At 38.3% G+C, this 21,381-nt stretch overlaps 1 protein-coding gene across 1 annotated transcript in view; it reads right to left on the minus strand.

The window, feature by feature from the left end:
- LOC123249910 (maltase-glucoamylase, intestinal-like) overlaps positions 1 to 18,639 on the minus strand; it is a 183,852-nt gene extending 165,213 nt beyond the window's left edge. The window contains exons 1-2 of the mRNA XM_044679001.1: positions 18,523 to 18,639; positions 12,469 to 12,562 (exon numbers count right to left, since the gene is read on the minus strand). Of these exons, the coding sequence (XP_044534936.1) occupies positions 12,469 to 12,562; positions 18,523 to 18,639 (211 nt within the window). The remainder of the gene's footprint in view (positions 1 to 12,468; positions 12,563 to 18,522) is intronic.
- Between the last annotated feature and the right edge of the window lie 2,742 nt (positions 18,640 to 21,381).

Here is a 21,381-nt window from a genome sequence, read left to right on the forward strand (position 1 = left end):
GAAGGAAGGAAGGAAGGAAGGAAGGAAGGAAGGAAGGAAGAAAGAAAAAAGTGGAGATAATTTCAGAGGGAAAGCACTCTTGTAGAGAAGATAAGATTTTAGTGAGATTTGAAGTGTCAGGGAAGCCAAGCTGAGGTGAAGAAGAAAAGAATTCCTTGGGGGGATTCCCAGTTCAAATGAATTGAGCTGGGCAATGAAACATGTTGTATAGGGAACTACAGTAAGTAGAGCCACTAGATCATAAAGAAAGTGAATGGAAGGACAATATGAAGCTCTTTTGACGTCAAAAAACTTACATTATACATCAAGGAGATAACATGGACACATATAAATACAAAAAATAAATTCAACATCAAGATAAATTCAGAATGGGTGAATGACTTGAATATAAAGAGGGAAACTATAAATACGTTAAGTGAACACAAAATAGTATACCTGCCAGATCTCTGGGAAAGGAAAGATTTTAAAACCAAGCAAGAGTTAGAGAAAATTACAAAATGTAAATTAAATGATTTTGATTATATTAAGCTAAAAAGCTTTTGTACAAACAAAAACAATGTAGTCAAAATCAGAAGGGAAACAACAAATTGGGAAAAAATCTTTATAACAAAAAACTCTGACAGGGGTCTAATTACTCAAATATACAAGGAGTTAAACCAGTTGTATAAAAAAATCAAGCCATTCTCCAATTGAAAAATGGGCAAGAGACATGAATAGGCAATTTTCAGGTAAAGAAATCAAAAGTATCAATAAGCACATGAGAAAGTGTTCTAAATCTCTAATAATTAGAGAAATGCAAATCAAAACAACTCTGAGGTATCACCTCACACCTAGAAGATTGGCTAAAATGAAAGAAGGGGAGAGTAATGAATGCTGGAGGGGATGTGGCAAAATTGGGACATTAATGCATTGCTGGTGGAGTTGTGAACTGATCCAACCATTCTGGCTGGCAATTTGGAACTATGCTCAAAGGGCTATAAAAGACTGCCTGCCCTTTGACCCAGCCATACCACTGTTGGGTTTGTACCCCAAAGAGATCATAAACAGACTTGTACAAAAATATTTATAGCTGCGCTTTTTGTGGTGGCAAAGAACTGGAAAAGGAGGATATGTCCTTCATTTGGGGAATGGCTGAACAAATTGTGGTATATGCTGATGATGGAATACTATTGTGCTAAAAGGAATAATAAACTAGAGGAGTTCCAGGTGAACTGGAAAGACCTCCAGGAACTGATGCAGAGCGAAAGGAACAGAGCCAGAAGAACACTGTACACAGAGACTGATACACTATGGTAAAATCGAATGTAATGGACTTCTGTACCAGCAGAAAGCAATGACACAAGACAACTCTGAGGGATGTATGGTAAAGAACATTACCCACATTCAGAGGAAGAACTGAAGGAGAGGAAACATATAAGAAAAACAAATGCTTGAACGCATGGGCTGAGGAGGACATGATTGGGGATGTGGACTCGAAACTACCACACCAATGCAACTATAAACAATTTGGAAATAGGTCTTGAACAAGGACAACATGTTACAACCAGTGGAAATATGCATCGGCCATGGGTGTGGGGAGAGCGGGGGGTGAAGGGGAAAGTAGGGGCATGAAGCATGCAACCAGGGGAAAAAATTAAAAAATAAAAAATAAATTTTTAAAGCAAAAAATATATAAATAAATAAATTCAAGATAAATTCAGGAGGAGTCACTAGCAGGTGAGAAGGAGAAGCTAATCTTGACCTGAAATTTGAAGGAAATTGGAAATGATGCAAGGTATAGGTGAAGAAAGGATATATTCTTGATCCCTAACTCATTAACTCAATCTCTTAATATAAAGACTATGAGAATCCAACAAGCAGCATTATGAGTTTAATTTTTTAGACTCAAAACAAATTTTGTCAGATATCATCCCTCAAACCCATAACCCCTAGAAATGCCAACTCTTAATTTACTTGCAAGTAGGTCTTAGGAAAACAAACCTACCTTAGTTATACCAGTAACAAATCCCAAAATGAAGTGCTTTCTCTGGCAACTGAGAAGGCAGGGACTATTTTGATTTGTCCCTGCATTCCTAGTATGTTGCAAAGAGTATAGTGTTATTATCCCTCTGAGATTTTCTCCAATTAATCTATATATGCCTTTGTACAAAGCTATTCTTATGTTGTCTCTCACATTAGACCCTTTGCCCCTTGAGGGTGGGGACTCTTCTGTTTTTGCCTTTGTACCTTGAATCATTCATTTGATAAATTTATCTTTAATTGGATTGAATTAATGGATCAAGATCAACCTGAAAGAGATTCTCTAGTATTATACCTTTCCTCCACTCCTGATATATCCCTTATCTGCAATCCATCTCCCACTATCTCTATAACCAGCAAATTTTTCGTTGCATTTTTTTTTACCTTGAGTTGGTCTTTTTCTTTCTCCTGTCCCAGCAATGATCCCTTTGTTTATCCCCATAAAATGACCAGGTTAGGAAAGAAGACTATTCCTGGTCTGGATTTGGAGTAATTTTAGGTAACCAGAACTGTTTAGTGAAAGATAAGAGCAGAAGTGGCCCATAGCTAATATTACAGTATTTCCTTTAGTTAAGTAACTTCCTTCACTGAGTGATTTACAATAAATATATTTCTTCCCCTACCGTTCCCCTCACATATGTGGATGGGAAATTGCAAGCTCATGGAGAGGTATGAAATTATAGTTTTAGCTAATGGATATGTTAGAGCTCACTGAGCAACTCATCCTTGAACAGAAATAAATTCATTTGGAGATTTATTGTCTTTGGCAAATGCTCATTCAGCCCCAATTTGACTCTCATAATTTGAAAAATCACTGAGTTCTGAGATAACTTGGAGAGAGACCCAAAAATGTCCCCTTGGAACTCCTGATATCACAAATTTTCCCTTATGTCAAACTAACATCTCATTTCTCTGCATCTTTTACCCCTATCTTCTATTTTTCTTTCTGGGGCAATGGAAAGTAAATCTAATCCTTCTCCAAGCAGGCAGGAAACACTTGAAGACATCTCTCATGACTTTCCCCAAGTCTTCTCCTTTTCATAGAAATCTCTCCAATTTCTTATCTTCATCTGACATTTTGTCCATTCTCGTCCTATCACCATCCTAAGACATCCTCCTCTGAACAGTCCATTCTGCTTTAACTCAAACTCTGTGTTACATAAAACCAAGCAATGAAATCCACATGGGAAAAATAGAGTATAATATCCAAAAATGACATCAGGGACGTATTAAGGAGGGGGGAAAGTGAACATAATAAAAATGGGCTTTTTTTAATTGTTTTTGTTCAGTTATCTCAGTCACGTCTGCTTCGTTGTGACCCCGTATAGAGTTTTTTTGGCAAAGATTCTTGAGGGTTTTGCCATTTTCTTCTCCAGCTCATTTTAGAGATGAGAAATGGAGGCAAACAGGATTAAGTAACTTGCTCAGGATCACAAAGGGAGTTTCTAAAGCTTGATTTTAACTAAGGTCTTCCTGACTCCAGCCAGTTTTATACAAGTTAAATGGTTAAACGTTGATCAGTTGTTTAGGCATGTCTGACTCTTTGTAATCCCATGGTCTATGGAGTTTTATTGGCAAAGATGCTGGAATAGTTTGCTATTTCCTTTTTTAATAGATTAAGGCAAACAGACTTGCAGAGTCATACAACTATAAAGTCTCTAAGGCTGGATTTGAACTGTTTTTCCTAACCTCAGGGCCAGCACTCTCCACTGAGACATCTAGCTGACCTTTAAATGGTTAAATACATAAAATAAATAGTGGGCTGCTGCTCAGCTTGCACTGTGGGGAACTGTGGAAGAATCCAGAGCACAGACTGGAAGAATCGATAAGCTTTGGATGAGAGGTCACAACCTCACTGGCCTACAACTCCTATTCAGACAAGACGAGAGTGAGGATAGCAACAGATGGTCCCTTCTCTGACCATAGCTCTTACTGTTACACCACAAGGTACACAAAAATAAGGTACTTTTCCTTGAAAAAAAGTGTGCTTTGCTTGTGGAGGATGGGTGTCAAGAGAGTTGCAACTTGTGTAAAAGAAAGTTTTCTCAGTGTTTCTCAGAGAAAAAAATGTGTATTATGCTCAAATTCTTCTCTAAGCATTGGGACAAATTTGCATTTTTATAACAAAATTGACTGTATTCATTTCCTGAATGTTCTTCCCTAAGAAGTGGGGCTCAGAATTCAACCCAGTACTTCAGATATGCTCTAGCAAGGACAGAATTCAGCAAGACCTTCACCTCTCTTGCTTTGAACACTATTCCAGTTAATGAAGGGCATAAAAGAGACCAAATACATGGAATCACTGCTTTTTAGACTTGACAGATATCCCATGAAAGCCAAGTACCAAGTATCATGGGTAAGTGTCCATTCTATACTATGGATAAGTAAACTTTCTTGGGTTAACTACTGAATGTGTTTTCATTACAATCTTAAGCCTGGACTGACTGAGTTACATCTGGCCTTTTACAGAAGCGTAGGACTCTACAGTTATCCCAAATGAATTTAACCATTACACATAGCCCACAAATCACAGGAGCCATTTAAAATTTTCTTGCATCCAGATTCATATAATTCAACATGTTTGCTAAACCTTCCAGTTTCCTGTGTAAATATACCCTTTCTGCTTCATTCAAGTCATCAATAAAATTGTCAAATGGAATGGAGCCAAGAAGAGAAGAGGCCTGGAAGCTTCCACTTAAGACTTCCCTCAAGGTTGGCCAGGGCCCATTAAAGCAATTCTTATTATTTTTTTTAAACAATAAGTTGTTGAGGTTTTGTTTTTTTTAGCATAAGTGTGTTTAACAAACACTTATGAAATGCATACTATGTGCGACATACTATTGAAAAAAAAAAAAAAAAGACCAAAATCAAGTAGTCCCAGCCTTCAAGGAGCCTGAAGGATATAATACGTACATAGAAAATTAAATATGAAGTAATTTGAGGAGGGAGAAGAGAGAGAGAGGTGGGAGAGGAAGTGGGAAAGAGTAGGGGGGTGGGAGGAAGAGAGAGAGAGACAGAGAGAGAGAGGGCAGGAAGGAGGGAGGGAGAGAGAGACAGAGACAGAGACAAAGACAGAGAGACAGAGAGAGGGAGGATGTTGTGAGGTGAGGGGACACTATTAGATGGTGCCAGTGGGGAAATCAGTATTAGAGGATCAGGATGTGGTATATGAGCTGAGCCAGGAAGCATGAAAAAGGAAATGAATGAGGTTAGTCTGTCCTGATCATTCTTAATGAAGCCATGACCTGTAGTGGGGGAGCATTGCTTCCTTTTTCATAATCCACAGGTGCACTGAGAGAATTTGAAAGGCAGACAAACCTGAAGGTCCAAGACCAATCATCTACAATAAGTAGATCTAAAAAGACAACTCCATTCATTTAATAATTAAGACCAAAGGATTAGATTAGTGAACTGATTAATTTGGGACATGAGAGAAATGTAGAACTCATTCTACTATCTCTCTCCCGGCTTCCATTCCTAAAGAGAAATGTTCCAAGTTCCAAATGTCACCTTTAAATATATATCTATATAATATAAACTTCTACATATATATATATAGTATTTCATCTAAGTGGCAAGAGGGACAATGTCATCTGCATCCTCCATCATGTCATTTAAATTAGTTCTTTCTCTAAAAGTTAAAGAATTTTGTTGTTCTGTCATGCACACACACTCACATATACATGCATATGTATATATTTAAGGAAATGTTTAAAACACTATTTTCTGTATTTGAAAACATTTTTCTCCTTTCTCAAATGGAAATTCCCAACCAACTCAAGCCACTGGCATTGTATTTTCTACCTTCCTTCATTTTAAAAAATCCTCTTACCTGGGGCAGCTGGGTAGCTCAGTGGATTGAGAGCCAGGCCTAGAGATGGGAGGTCCCAGGTTCAAATCCAGCCTCAGACACTTTCCAGCTGTGTGACCTTGGGCAAGTCACTTGACCCCCATTGTCTGCCCTTACCACTCTTCCACCTATAAGTCAATACACAGAAGTTAAGGGTTTAAAATTTAAAAAAAAAAAAATCCTCTTACCTTCTGTCTTAGAATCAATACAAATATCAGTTCCAAGGCAGAAGAGCAATAAGGGCTAGACATTTGAGATTAAGTGACACAACTACAAAGTATCTGAGGCCAAATTTGAAACCAAGACCTCCTATCTCTATGCCTAGCTTTTTTTACTGAGCCATCTAGCTGCCTCTTTCCTTCCTTGTTTCCTTTCTTCCTTGAATGGTTGTTTCCCTCCTCTTTTTTCTTCCTTCTTTCCTTCCTTCCTACGAGGTACATATAATGATTTAGAGTTTCACAACTTGTGCCCTCCCTTCAGAAATACTTGATATATAACTTATATTTTATTGTCTATGTACCTGTTGCCTCCCATAAAAGAGAAGTTCTTGAGGTTAGAAGACTATTTCGGGTTTTTTGGTTTTTTTTTTATCCCCCATGCCTGATTCGGTAGTTGATATTTAATAAAAACTAGTTGAACTGAATTGACTTCAGAAAAGGTGGAGGAGGTTGGGGAATGTCATTGGGAAAGATATAAAACTCATGAAAAGAGACAACCGGATAACACAGCGCAGTTCACTTGACTTGCTTTGATTCTCCCTTTTCAGTTTTTGTAAATCTGAGTATTTGATCCTACAAAGGAGCAACATCCATGTTCTTATCTCTCAAAGATGATTTGACCTTATAAAAATTAAATATCTAGAGAACCAGTTTTGAATTTTTTTTTTAAGGCAGGACAATGGAGGGGCAGAATGGAGGAGATATTGGCAAGGCCAGTGCCAACACAAACAAACAAATCAGTAGCCTACCAATAAGACCAGAGATGGACTAAAGACTTGTAGCCTTACAAGATCTCTATCTAGCCAACAAGCATTAGCAGCTCATGTCCATGTGAACCTGTGGAAGCTCCAGGATGGTTGTAAACCAGATGACAAGGGTGTGGAAGCAACTAGTAACAGAGTGTCTTAGACCAGGATATCCCAGGGTTCAAGGTCTCTACTATCCTGAGATGCCCTGAAAAGTAATCACTGTGAACCTTATAGATTCAGAGAGGCCCAACCCTAGGAGGAAAACATTAGGGCAATAATTCAGGAAACTCCAAAAGGCCAAGCCCAAGCAACCGATCCTACCAAAAATATAGCAGGAGACACAGCCTGGCCACAGCACAAACTTGTAATTCAGGAACTAAAGCTGGAGACATGAGAAAACTAAATAGGATACAGACCATTATCAAAAATTATTCCAAATCCAGAGATTTCCCTAAAAGAAAGAAGGTAACAATTCTATAATAACTGCAAGTAGAGATTGAAAGAAAAAAAATTATTTTCTACAAGGTTTGTATGAATAGCCAGGAGAAATGAAGCAAGAGATTTTTTAAAATGAAACAGACTCTCCATTTAAAGAAGTGGAAGGAGAAAAATTAGCTTATAAGAGAAAGTAGTACCTAACCTGAGTAATAGATTTGATGAAATATGAGAGACCAAACAAAAATCAATAACTACATTAGACAGCAAGAAATAAAAGGATTTTTTTAAAATAAAAGAAAATACAAGATATCTGATTATAAAAATAAAATAATTGACAATAAAAATAGGTCAAAGAAAGTTACTTTAAGAATCACTGGGGGCAGAGAAACAGGTCTAGAGACAGAATGTCTTGGGTTCAGATATGGCCTCAGTCACTTCCTGGCTGTGTGACACTAGGCAAGTCATTTAACCCTTTAGTATTCTTCTGCCTTGTAATAGATACTTAGCATCAATTCCAGGACAGAAAGAAAGGATTTTTAAAAAATTAAAAAATCAATGGACTCCCTAAAAACCATGATTTTTTTCAAAAATGCCTATATAGACAATATTTCAAGAAATGAGAAATGAAAACTGTCCAAATTTATTAGAACCCTAGAGAGGAGTAATAATAGAAATAATCCAGCCAAAATACCTGAGTAGGGAAAGTTTCAGAAATATCATAGCCAAAAGGTAGAACTGTCATGTCAAAGAAAAACTACTGGCACTGTCCAGAAAAAAAAAAAAAATATGCTCAAGCTCAAGAAGATAGTCAAGATCACACAAAATGTGATCATTTCTACCAAAATCCTGAGAAGATCTTGAAATATAATATAATTTTTAAATTATAAAATATGTGTTCTAAAAGCCTTAGTATAATTTTCAGTTAAAATTACACTAAGACTTTTGGGACATTGTATAATTTTTGTAAAATTCAATATTTAAAAAAATGTTTTGAGAGAAATTTCAGGAAAAGCAGCTCACTAACTCCCCAAATCAAGAAAGTGAACTCTTTTAAAGATGTCATAAGGAAGCCTGCAGAAACCACACACTGCATCAGAAGATCCAGAATGAACTTTGGATATAATTAATTGACCTGAAGGGATTGAACACATTTATTTTGAATGTAAACTCTAATGCCAATGGGGACTGCCCCTAATTGGCTTTTTGTCAATGCCCCTAGAAATCACTGGTTTTGCTCTTTTATTTTTCTCTTATCTCCAACTATTGTAACTTCCTCCTAGAAAGTGCAATATTGTAACTTCATCTCTAGTAAAAGAATACTTAGAGATACTAGCTAGTTATGTGAAATGATTCATTGGGGACACTAGACATGTATATCTGGGAGATTTCACCATGTTTGTCTCCCAATGGAATCACAGAGAGGATTGTGAAGAGAGAATTAACTCTCCTTTGTCTATTTTGAGTTAATCAATCCAGAACTTAAAGTACCCCTACTTAACAATAAGTCTACTAAGTAAGAGAGTTCACAAGTCACTTACTAGAAAAAGTTCACATCGTGAAAGGCCAGAAGCACTGACCTCCTACCCCACCCCACCCCACCCCACAAAGTGCTAGGCAAATTGGGAAACTGTAATTGATTCCCATTAAGTGGGGGAGCAACTGGAAGTGACGTGAAAAAGGGGCTATAAAAGGCGAGACCAGAAAAGAAGATTCCTTCATTCCTTGGCTCTTTGGCCAGGAGACTCTCCTGGAGGAGGATTCTGCAGAATTCTGAGCTGGAGGCTTGCTGGGTGAGTGACAGGAGCCAAAGGAAGAAGCTTGCATTGGTGGAACCTTTGCTGAAGACACCACGGGAGTTCCTGACTCAAGAGACTACATCAACTCCACATGGAGATGGGGACTTGGGGGAGCCCATGCCCAGTGGTGAGCTAGACTTCTTCGGACAGAAATTATAGGGTATCTAGCTAGGCAATACTTTCTACTTCCTACATTTCTCTCTTTTACTATACCTCTATTAAACTAAATTGTTAAGAGAGGCTAATAGATTTGTGACTTAAGAGGTAATTTTATAAACAGTGACCACAGTCTTATAGCTTTTAACTCTTATATTTAGTCAAACCAATTTTAATTTTTACGATATTCTATATATAGACTTACAAATGGAAAGTGTGTGGTTCAGTCATGCCATACTCTTCATGATCCCATTTGGGGTCTTCTCAGCAAAGGTACTGGAATGGTTTGCCATTTCCTTCTCTAGCTCATCTTACAGATAAGGAAACTGTGGCAAAGGTCAAACAACAATTCCACTGTTCAGTTTGTTCAGTTGTTTTTCAGATATGTCAGACTCTTCATGACTTTATTTGGGGATTCTTAGCAGAGATAATGAAATAGTTGGCCATTTCCTTCTCCAGCTCATTTTACAGATGAGGAAACTGAGGCAAATAGGATTAAGTGACTTGCTTAGTGTCACACAGCTAGGAAGTGTTTCAAGGCCAGATCTGAAGTCAAAAAGATGAGCCTTCCTAACTCCAGGTTATCCACTGAGCCATCTAGCTGCCCTACAACCAAGAATATAACACCTTACAAAGTTGACAGACTTACAGGGGGGAAAAAACTTTGGTATAGGGAACTTTTAAAGGATTTATGATGAAAAAATCAGGTCTGAGTAGAAATTTTGAAATGCAAATATAGAAGTCTCATTTCATCTCTCAGATCCACTGGTTCCTCCCTCCTGGAAAAAAAAAAAAAAACAACCCTCACCTGATCCTTCCATCCTCCTAAGTATTAGAAACTATCATCCAGTATCTCTTTATCCCTTCTATTCTCTTTGAATAGATGGTGTCTTTTGCTCTTTTCTTAACCCCTTACAAACCAGCTTCTAATCTCATTGAAAACTGCTCTCTCTCACTGCAGTCTTTGATACTGCTGATCAGAGCTGGGGGGAGAGGGGTGGGTGCTGCCTGTCCCAAGTGTCTCTCAGTTCCAGTCCATTCTCCATTCATTCCAGTTAACTAAAGTGATTTTCCTAAAGCCCAAGGCTGATTGTGTCATCATCTTACTCAATAAACTCCAGTGGCTTCCTACTGCCTCTGGGATTAAATGCTGTTTGGCATAAAAGCCCTTCATAACCTGGCCCCCTCCTACATTTCCAGTCTTCTTACATCTTACCTGTCATGATTGTATTTTTCAATTATGTGACACTAGTCTCCTGCCTGCCCCAAGAACAAGATTTCCATCCCTTTTTTCCAGGATTTTTCTCTGGTTGTCCTCTCTGCCTGGAATGTTCACCCTCCTCCACTCTGACCACTGACCTTCCTGGTTTCCTTAAGTCCCAATTAAAATCCTACACTCTACACTGTAGAGTCTACAGAAAGCCTTCTCCAACCCCTCTTAATTCCTGTTAATTATCCCCTATTTATCCTATACATAGTATAGATTTGTTTACATATTACCTCCCTCTCTAAATTGTAAACTCCTTGAGGGCAAAGACTATTTTTTGCCTCTTTCTGGATCCTAGCACTTAGTATACTGCCTGGCATATAGTTGCTGTTATTTGCCTTTCATTTTTAAGAGGATCATGAATTTAAGTCAAAATTGCATAAAGTCATCAGATTCACTCTCATTTCCAGTCATAAAATTCCAGGGGCAAAAGTCCAGCAGCAAGACAAAAATCAGGCCACTTGGTAATGTTCTCTGGGATGCAGTGGATGGCCTTGGTATCTGATGTCTAACCAAGTGCTAAGCTCTTCAGTGTCTGCTTCAGCTGCCATCATGGTTGTTGAAATAAATTATTCTCATTTGCCCATTCCTCCAGGAGAATTCTTCCCGTGCTTGGGGTAGGGGCTTCCCTAATTCACCAACAACTTTAAGGCCTATAGGTTACCCGTGAAATAGTTTCTGCCTATCTGCCAAGATGGTTTTTTATGGGATGTGGCTGTTGTGCATACAGTAGTTTCTTAGAGCCACAGGTAAGAATCGAGTGAAAGATGGACACTAAAAATGGATGAGTAGCCCTGAAAAAGGCCTTCACTCCAGAGAGGTGCTAGTTTCCCCAGAACACCCACATACCCCATGTTGTATATAAGTTAGTATGCAAGATCTTGGGGTCAGAAATGGATTTTCTTTGCATTCTAGGATTCTCAGTGCCTTCTACATATTTATTTTTTACATATTCTACATATAAAACGTAAAGCCTCCAAAAATTTCTCACCAAACACAAAACTTAGGATTTATTAAGGAAAAACTTAAAATTACCTTTAAATCAGAATATCTATCCAGTTCCCATCTCTCTATTTTTCCCCTCTAATTTGCCCACAGCTTCTTTAGGGGAAATGTGTTGGTCAGTTTTAAATGCTCAGGATTTCCTTACCATTTAACACAAAGCCTTGTTCTAAATATTTCTCATCCCTTTACAACAATGTAATAATTAAAAACTGAAATAAACTTTCTTTACTTCAGAACACACACACACACACACACACACACACACACATTAATCAGAAAAACTTTGCTCTCTGGAAATCAATAACAGCTTAACAAAAATGTGAAATTACAGCACTTAGATCAAAAAGTGAATACCCAGAACACAATGCATCTCATGACCAACATCATTAAAAATGAACCGCTGCTAATATGCAATGTGTTTCACACATTAACCATACCATAACTGGGAAGAGATTTGAATTTAAATTTATGAATTCCAGACCTCCTTTTGCCTCCTGCTGGATATTCTCATATCTAAACCGCCAGCTCCTGAAATTTCAACTTTGAGGGGGGGGAATTAGCTGTTAACACAACTTTCAGACATTATCTGCTAACATTTAAATCCCAAGTATTTAAGGTTATTAGCAAAACCTTTTTTCAAAAAACACATCACAAGTACAATATAGGCAAAACCTCACAGAGAATTGAGAAGAAATCCAGAACTTAAGTTCTCAAGCTTCTATGAGAAGATTTACAACCATTAAGCCTTACGTCTTGGCATTTCAAGTCTTGAAGAAATTTTCTCTATTTTAATGGACTTACCTCAACTTCAAATGAACACTTAGGCTCCCGGCACTCGAACTCAGCTTCCCATTCTAAGTTTTCAGCCAACCATTCACTCATCTGAACTACACTATCCTCACTACCCTCGCTCTCACTTCTAGTAGAGATGCTGCTTCACACACACACACACAAAATTTGGCCAAATTACCTTGGGAGCAGATCTGGTTGATATTCAACACTCTTTCAAACACACGCAAGTACCTGCTCCATATTTTACGGACATGAATTCCGCAGCTGTCGCACTAGGGGGACACACTGGGACATTCATGAAATCACCATTGCCCATTTGGCTCCTGATTAAAGAGAGGTTCATTGCTTATCTAGCCAAACCTGCCTAGCAGACTCCTGACTGAATTCAGTGGATTCCTGTGTGTACCTCACTTCTGGTGGTCAGCTGGCCAGAGGCTTAGGCAGCTATGACTTGGGGGCTAGGTGTCCCCTCCAAAATGCTAAACTGAAAAAAACACAGAACTATTAAATAGTCAGAAAAACCAAGTCTTTCATCAGGAAAGGGTTAAGTCCAATATTTGACTTTACTTTACTCAGAGTCCAGAGCCAAAACCTTTTCAGGGTCTACACCCCAAGACTCTGGGGACAATATCACTGGGAGTGACATTGCATTAAGAGGAAAATTAGGAAGTTTAAATACCCTTTTAGCAGAACTGGGGACTGAGGATAAAAAAGTATAGTTGATTGGCTTTACAATGGTAACAAAGAAAATGGGGAGTCCTAGATAGGAATAACAGTAAGAGACCGATGCTTTACAATGGACTCAAAAGGGAAAGATCCAGCCAAAGGGCTGGGCTATCTCCGTGAAGGACTTTGGTCTAAGGGGAGAAACTCCTGGGACAAAAGCAGATACTTAACAGAGATACTTAATTTTAAGGTTTATTCTGAGTCTGAGACAAGTGAAGTTGGGTTTTTCCCTCAGGGAGAAACACATGTAATAAGGTCAAACTTGAGAATTTCACCTTCAAACTAACTAAACTTGGGGGGATATGTGTGTGTGTGTAGGGGGGTGTCTTCAGATCTCACTAAGCTACAAGTTTGGGGGTTTCTAGATTCCACAACACTCTCTATATTAAAAAATAATGGTTATTTGCTTCAAATGGGCAACTAAGTGGTGCACAGTAGATAGAGAGCCAGGCCTGGAGTCAGGAAGACTCATCTTCCTGAGTTCCAATATGTCCTCAGACACTTATTAATTGTGTGACTCTAGGCAAGACGCTTAATTCTATTTGTCTTAGTTTCCTCATCTCCAAAATGAGCTGGAGAAGGAAATGGAAAAAAATACTCCATTATCTTTGCCAAAAAATGCCAAAAGGGGTCACAAAAAATTAGGACCAAAAATGACTGAGCAACAACTGAAAGCCAAATGAATTGGCTCTGATAAGTAATCATATTATAATGGAAGATAATATAGTACAATGGCAAAAGCTCTGGATTTGTACTCCAGGGATCATAGATTTAGAGCTGAAAGGGACATTAGAGGCCATTTAATCTATTCCTTTTATTTTACATACTGAGAAAGCTGTCTTGCCAAGAAGTTAGTGATGGGCCCAAGTATTCTGCCATTTGGTACCTATCTGACTTTGGACACGTCATTCAACATCTGTAGGACCCAGTTTCCTAATCCATAAAATAAGGTAATTCTAACATGATCTCCAAGATCTCTTCAAGTTCTAAATCTATGTTCCTTGCCATTGTTTTCTCTTTCTTTGGAAGGCTTGAAATAATGCTTATCTAGATTTAAAGAATAATAGATATGAAAGTTTGCTTGGGGTTAGTCAGTGCTATCAGGTTGGAATAACTATTTATTGGTAGCTTTGGCTGAATAACTCAACTATTTCAGGATTGTGTAAACCAGATTTTCCGAGATAACAAGCAGAACTCCTAGATGTTTTCAAATGGCTAACAAAAAAGAAGCTATTTTAGACAGGCATTACAAAAGCAAACAAAACACAACATGAAAGAAAAAAGATGTACCTATTTAAATAAGCTTATGAGTCTCATAAGGATAAAAAACTACCTTAAATCAATGCCCAAGATATTTGTATTTCAGGAGCCAGTCTAGTCAGGGTAACTATAGACTCATTGTTACTAGCCTATCATATTTTGAGTTCCAGTGCCCTGGAAAATAGATTAAAAAGGCATAATTTAAGAATTATAGAATTCCCTGAGAATCATGATGTTAAAAGAGAGCCTAAGTATCACATTTCAATAAGTTATAAAGGAAAATTGCCCAGAAAGCTCCAGAAGGCAAAGTAGAGATTGAAAAAAATGTACTGAAAGAGCTCTTGAAATTAAAACATTTAAGAATATTATAGCCAAATTCCAGAGTTCCTAGGTGAAGAAAATATTGCAAAAAGCCAGAAAAATGCAATTTAAATACAGAGTTACCATTAAGATCACACAAGATTTAGCAGCTACTATTATAAAGAAGTGGAAAGCTTGGAATATGAAACTCCAAAAGGAAAAGGAGTCAGGATTAGAAAAAAGAATCATTTATGCAGAAAAATTTAATGTAATCATATAGGGGGGAAAACAAGTATTTAACAAAATTGCAGACTTTCAAGAATCCTGAGAGAAAAACACCAGAGCTAAATAAAGAATTCAGCATTCAAACATAAGCTCAAGAGAAGCATCAAAAGGTAAATATGAATGAAAAATCCTAAGTCACTTAAGGTAAAACTCTCTATTTTCCTCTGAAAAAATCATGCATTTAACTCCTAAGAACTTTATCAACCTTAAAGCAAATTAGGAGTCAGAATAGACAGAGGAGTCATTAGGAGTTATTAGTAGACAGGGCATGGATATGTGTCTATTATGTAGGGATGTCCTTCTTTGTTGAGAGCCATTGGAGAAATAGGGTCAAATTTAGGGCCTGTTATCTGGATTCCCTATGTGACCAATCCAGGCTGAGGCAGTCTTTGTATTTGGTCCTGGTTACCTGAGCCCTGAAAAGCTCTGGTACCAGCAGGTAGCTGGTACAACTTGACCCCTCCAAGAGGCTATTAGGAGTCATTTAGAGAAATAGAGTCTGTAATAGATGTTTTATCTGGATCCCATTACAAAATCATCGGCAAGTAAAACTGTGTGTATGATTTTTTCTGCACTGCATGTCAGATGCAGATAGAATGGGCCATCTAAGGTAAAAATCTGAGGCTCCTCTTTTGACTCAATTTTAGATCCCCACCTTTCTCAATATTCTTATTGGAAAACTTTGAGTCCTTAATCAGACCAGCAGCTACTGAGTTAACAATTTCTCTCCTTGACAATTTCTCTCCTTGATAATTAAAAGGCCTGAATCCTAAAAAATATATTACTTAGATAAGGCCTAGACAGACAATTTAGTCCAGACTATCTGACCAGGTGCAGACCTGTAAATCAAGGCAGAACGCAATTAGTAAACATCTCCATGAAATACATTTCTGCTCCCAGAATTAACCTCTACTAATTGGTGGTTGAAATTTGGCCCTTGTCCTTGTACCTATATTTCTACTTTTTAGACTTTAATGGATTGTGTATGATTTGTAACTCCTTCACAGCTGTGACTCTTTCTTTGTGTTCTTTGTTTGTTGTTCTCATTTTCTTTTTCCTGTCTTAACAATCCGACACCACAAAACACCACTCAGGACCCCTACCATATAGGGATCTGGCTCTCTATACTTCTTAAAAGAATAGAAGATCAAGAAAGAGGGATGTGCTGGTAAAGGAGGTGGGTGGAGGAAGAATGGGAAAAATTATCACACGTAAAAGTGGCACAGAAGGAAGAGTTTTTAACATTGGGGAAAAGGGGGATGAGGGATATTGGAGGGGAGTGAACTACATTTGAACTTCACTCTCATCTGAACTGGTTCAAAGAAGGAAGTATATATATGTACATATATATTTATAGAGACTCCTTTTAACTGCTTTTACTCCCTCCTATATGTGTGTGTGTGTGTGTGTGTGTGTGTGTGTGTGTGTGTGTGTGTATAATGTGTGTTTGTATATTTTGTCAGGACCCCAAAATTATCCCCTTGCTAACGCCTCCCATTTTCCTGACTTGTCATGTTCCCCAGAGCCAGACCTAGCTGCTGAGTATAACCCACTCAATCAAGATGTGCTGTGAGGTTAGCATAACAAAAGTCCGTTGCAGGTATACACTCTGTTGCTATCAATCTGTCACTGTCAAAACTATAGACCAGAACCATGGATCAACTGGGACAAACCACATCAGCTCTGAGTAATGGAAAACATCTGCATGAACCACATCCCAGCCAACATAACTGTCATCAATAGGCTTTCAATCACCAAACAAAACTGATTATCCTCTGTGATAATGGGCAAATCCTAAGAACAGACTCTCTGATCATGGAAAACTGTCTTATCACTATGCAAACTTTATATCTATGCAAACTTTACATTGTTGCAGCTATGCCTTCTTTGTCTTGCCATGATTATTTGTATCAAGGCTGTATATACCTTAGGGTTTTGGGCTAGACTTAGAGGCTTTCCCATCATGCCATGATTTGTCCTTAACCCTTCAACAGAATAAAACTTATTCTTGTGTCCCATTTGAGTGGGTAGTTGACAATATTTTTATACATCAGTGGTGGGCAACCTTTTCAAGATGGAGTGCCAGGCCCCCAGACCAAGTGCTGTGCCCATGCCTCCCACCACCACATTCTGTGCTCCTCCTCCTACTGGATGCCAGGTGCGCCCTGCTTCCCCACCTTACTCTATCCAAAGGAGGAGGGAAGAAGCATTCCCATTGGATTTCTGGGCAGAGAAGTGGGTGATACAGTCAGACTTGGGCAGACAGAGAAGAGAGTGTTGTACCCAAATTTTAATACCCAGATTTGGTCGTGGCAGGAAGAATCACACTGACACTACAATGTTCAAGAAGAGGCCCATATATTTTCTAGCAGAGAAGCTGGGGTCAGTGACAGAGGAAGATTGGCCAGTCTGACCCCGAGGCCTGCCTCTTCAGCCAGGGGTTTATATAGAAAGGTTTGGGGAAGGGGGTTGGTACATATATAATTATCAAGGTGGTGTCAGGGACAGGTGGTCAGGAAGCATCTGGGAAGGGGGGTTTCAGGATCAAGGGTCATGAAGTACCTGGGGAGGGGGTTTCAGGATCAGGGGTCAGGAAACACCTGGCCAAACATGTATTAAAGGGGTAAATATTCATCAGGGTAATAAACATTCCCAAGGAGGTAAATATTCACCAAGGTAATAAACATTTCTCAAGGAGGTGTTAAGATAGCTTCAGCTGGGAAACATTTTTAGGTTTGTCGTAAGGGAGCAGAAAATATTTGGGGCTGAAGTTTTGATTTTTAGGCTCATCAAGAGGAGCACAAGCATTCTACTCAGCTCCCCTCTAGCTATGTGAGGAATGATCCCCTCAAATATAACTCTTCTCCAAAGTGGAAATTGAGGTGATCTTGAAAATTTCATAGTACACCCTCTTTAGCCAGTATTAAAGGAACCAGAGGCCATTTGAAATACAATGCTTTATTAAGAGAGAAAGAGAGAAAGAAAAAGCCAGAAAGAAAAGCAAAAAAGCCCCAGTTTACAGGAAAACCCCTTATTTATAGGAAAATATAATCCTCAGATTAAATTATATCATCCTGACCCATTCACCCCATCAAGTTCCAGCCTTCCTGAAGCAGGTATCCTCCAAATGAACCTTTTTAACAAATGGTTAAGGGTTGAAGTCAGGTTTTAATCTGGATACAGAGCTGATTCGGAGATTGCTACTTCCTCTGATAAACCACTATTGTGTTTTCCAGAACTTCTAGCCTACCTGGTCTCTTGGTCATGAACCCCTTTGAATGCAAATTGAACAGGCTGGGTTATTAAAAGGTGAGGGGATTAAGGATGCAAATTTAAGCAGCTCAAGGGTTGCTTGTGAAAGAAACTGGGGGTGGGGGTTATAGAACAGGAAAGAGGCTATAGTCTAGCCTCTTTCCTGTTCTATAAAACATATTCCTAAATCATTAGACTATATTTTTGAACATTTTTAAAGTGCAAACTCAAAAGACACAACCCCAAATCCCCAAAAAACTTTGTATGGTAAAGACATTAGTTGCTTCTGATAGTAAAGACTCTAGTTGTTTCTGTCTCACTCAGGACAAAGGTAATTAAGAGGCCATTGTTTTCTAAATGGGGTGGGGCAATCTTTTCCTTCAATGGAGCCTGTCTTGAACCTGCTTACTGACTCCAACTGGGGATAGGAGGAGAGCAATTCAGCTGCACCTTCCTCCAGCTTTCCGCTAAGGAACTCTGACAAACTCTGTGTTGTTGGGACAGGCACACTGGGTCGTTGGGTCATTGGGTGTCTATGTGTGTCATCTCTGGCATGCGTGCCATAGGTTCACCAGCATGGACATACATATAATATATTTGGATCTACACACAGAATTAAGTATAAAAAATTCATTTTACCCAATAGGGAAGTAGGAAGAGAAGAAAAAAAGAGAAAGGGAAACTAATCAAAAATAAAATAAAATTTTCAGGAATGGACAGGATAAAAAACAGAATGATGAAAGTTAATAGGATGAAGGGAAATATACAGTTAGCAATCATTACTGTGAATGTAAATGGTTTGAACTCACCCATAAAAAGGAAGCAGACAGCAGAATGAAGAAACTAGAATCCAACAATATGATTTACAAGAGACACACTTGAAACAAAAAGACACAACCAGAATTAAAATAAGTGGCTCTAGCAGAATCTATTATGTTTCAAATGAAGTAAAAACAAAAAAGTAGGAGTAACAATCATGATCTCAGATGAACCAAAGTAAAAATAGACCTAATTAAAAGAGATAATTAGGTAAAGCACATTTTGCTAAAATGTACCATAGACAAATAAGTAATGTCAATAAGAAACATATGTACCAAATGGCATAACATCCAAATATTTAAAACAAAAGTTAAATGAGTTACAATAGGAAATTAATAGTAAAACTATACTAGTGAGGAACCTCAATCCCTCTTAGACCTAAATAAATTTAACAAAAAAAATATACTATAAAGAAGTTAAGGAGATGATTAAAATTTTAGAAAAGTTAAATATGATAGATATCTGGAGAATGTTGAATGACAATAGAAATCAGTATACCTTTTTTTTTCTCACCTTCACATGACACTTTCACAAAAACTAACCATGTATTAGGGCACAAAAAACTCACAAACCTGTTTTAGGTTCAGAATTGGAATGAAATGAATCATTCATAGAACATCTAACAATTGTTGGAAAATTTACCCATCTATAACTGAAAGAAGATATATTCAACAAGGATAGATCATTGATTCATATTATTGCAGCTTCCTAGCCTCTGTGTTATCCACCAAAGCCCTCTAATTAGCGGCTTAACAGAGGAGCTGTTGACTCCTTGACTGCTAGATTTTTTTACAAAGTCCAGGAGAAAGATCTTTCAATGTGGTCTAAGTACTGGTCCCCTAACCCAATTAAGTTTCTAGAATGGTTTCAATATCCATTGGGGGGTGGGGGGAGAAGGGTATTACAATAGTCTAACCTAAATGGAGGATGGCGTGTCTAACCTACTTCACCCCTTGGTGGCAAGGTCCTAAAATTTTTCTAAAGGACTTTTCACCACTCAAATGGCTTTAACAATATTATTGTACAATTTAATCTCAGAGATATGAGAAATCTGGCATAGACAGTATTGGAGAAGGAAAAGAAAAACTAAAACAAAAAGTTAGCTTTGAGGGGGAGGGAAAAGCAATGTATGGTTCCCTAAATGAGTTATAAACTGTGGGGAAAGGAGAAAACATCAGAAATTCCTGGTTCTATTGTCCTCCTTCAGAAGAACAAAGTTCCAAATCATGAAGATTTGGTCTATGTTGTGAATGATGCCAAAACTTTTTGATTCACAGGCATACCCCCAGTGTATAAAAGGATATAAAAGGAGTAAAACCCTCATCCTCCTACATACAATCTGTCCTAGAGCCAGAGTCAATACCAAGACTTGTCTTATACCACCACCTATTCAGTATTACCTCAACAAATTAGGACCTTCTCATTCCTGGGAATCTCTTGGTAGAAGGAAAAGGTATTACCAAATCTTCTCTCCTTTAGAGACTTCTGCTAAGAGACTATACTTCTTCTTCCATGGGTATGGGAATATAGCTTAACCTCTCCTTTGTTACCATAAAGTAAGCTCTCTCTCAATATTACCAACCCCGATAACCACCCTCTGAGCCCTTCCTGGAGTTGTCCAATGGCTAATGAGTTCTTTACCAATAACAATGTGGAAAGACCTCATTTAGTGCTAGATTACAGTAAGCAAAGGGCTATTCTGGGCATGTCTTTACATACTTTGCCAGTGCTCACTATTGGACCTATATCAAACATGCATTCCACTGACATTGAGGCCTTAAATGCTATTTACTCCCCTGCTTATTGCCATTGATACTTGTACTTCTGCATCTTCTGGAGAGTCTAGTGCCACTGGGGCCTATTCAGTTGTTCGATTCCATTGCTACTTCCCCCTATTGCCCACCCTGCTGTTAAGTAAGCACTGTGCCAAGGACTAGCAATGATCTCTTCTTTTGGGGCCTCAGCCTTGCCCCCAGTGGCAGCTCAATTGCTCTGGTAGATGCTGCCACTGATGGAGCCCATACCAAAATCCAACAAAGCTTCCCCATGCCAGGTATAAATCTAGCATCCCTATTCTTGCAGCCTATAAGCTGCTATGGTTATGCTGAACAAAGAGAACTGACCCCGATGCTAGCTAAGGCAGATCTCTCCACAGAGGTCCCATACCCACTTCTTACTAGAAGTTCTACTGAGAAAGCAAGTTATAATTCGTTAACAGTGAAATTGAAAGATATCTCTTCTTTTAGACATTTAAAGCTGATAAAGCATCCCTCTTCTATCTTCATTAAATCAACTGGAGTATATTTAGTACATCTGGCCGTATCTCCAATTCTGGAAAGACCCCAAGGAGGATCAAGCATTGGCCTTTTGAAAAACTCTATCAGTGACTTGCACCAAAGAGTCTCAATGAAGTTTCCATCATGAAATTCCCAATTGCTTCCCAAAGGTC

This window comes from Gracilinanus agilis, chromosome 5, assembly GCF_016433145.1.
Source record: "Gracilinanus agilis isolate LMUSP501 chromosome 5, AgileGrace, whole genome shotgun sequence".
Lineage (NCBI taxonomy): Eukaryota > Metazoa > Chordata > Mammalia > Didelphimorphia > Didelphidae > Gracilinanus > Gracilinanus agilis.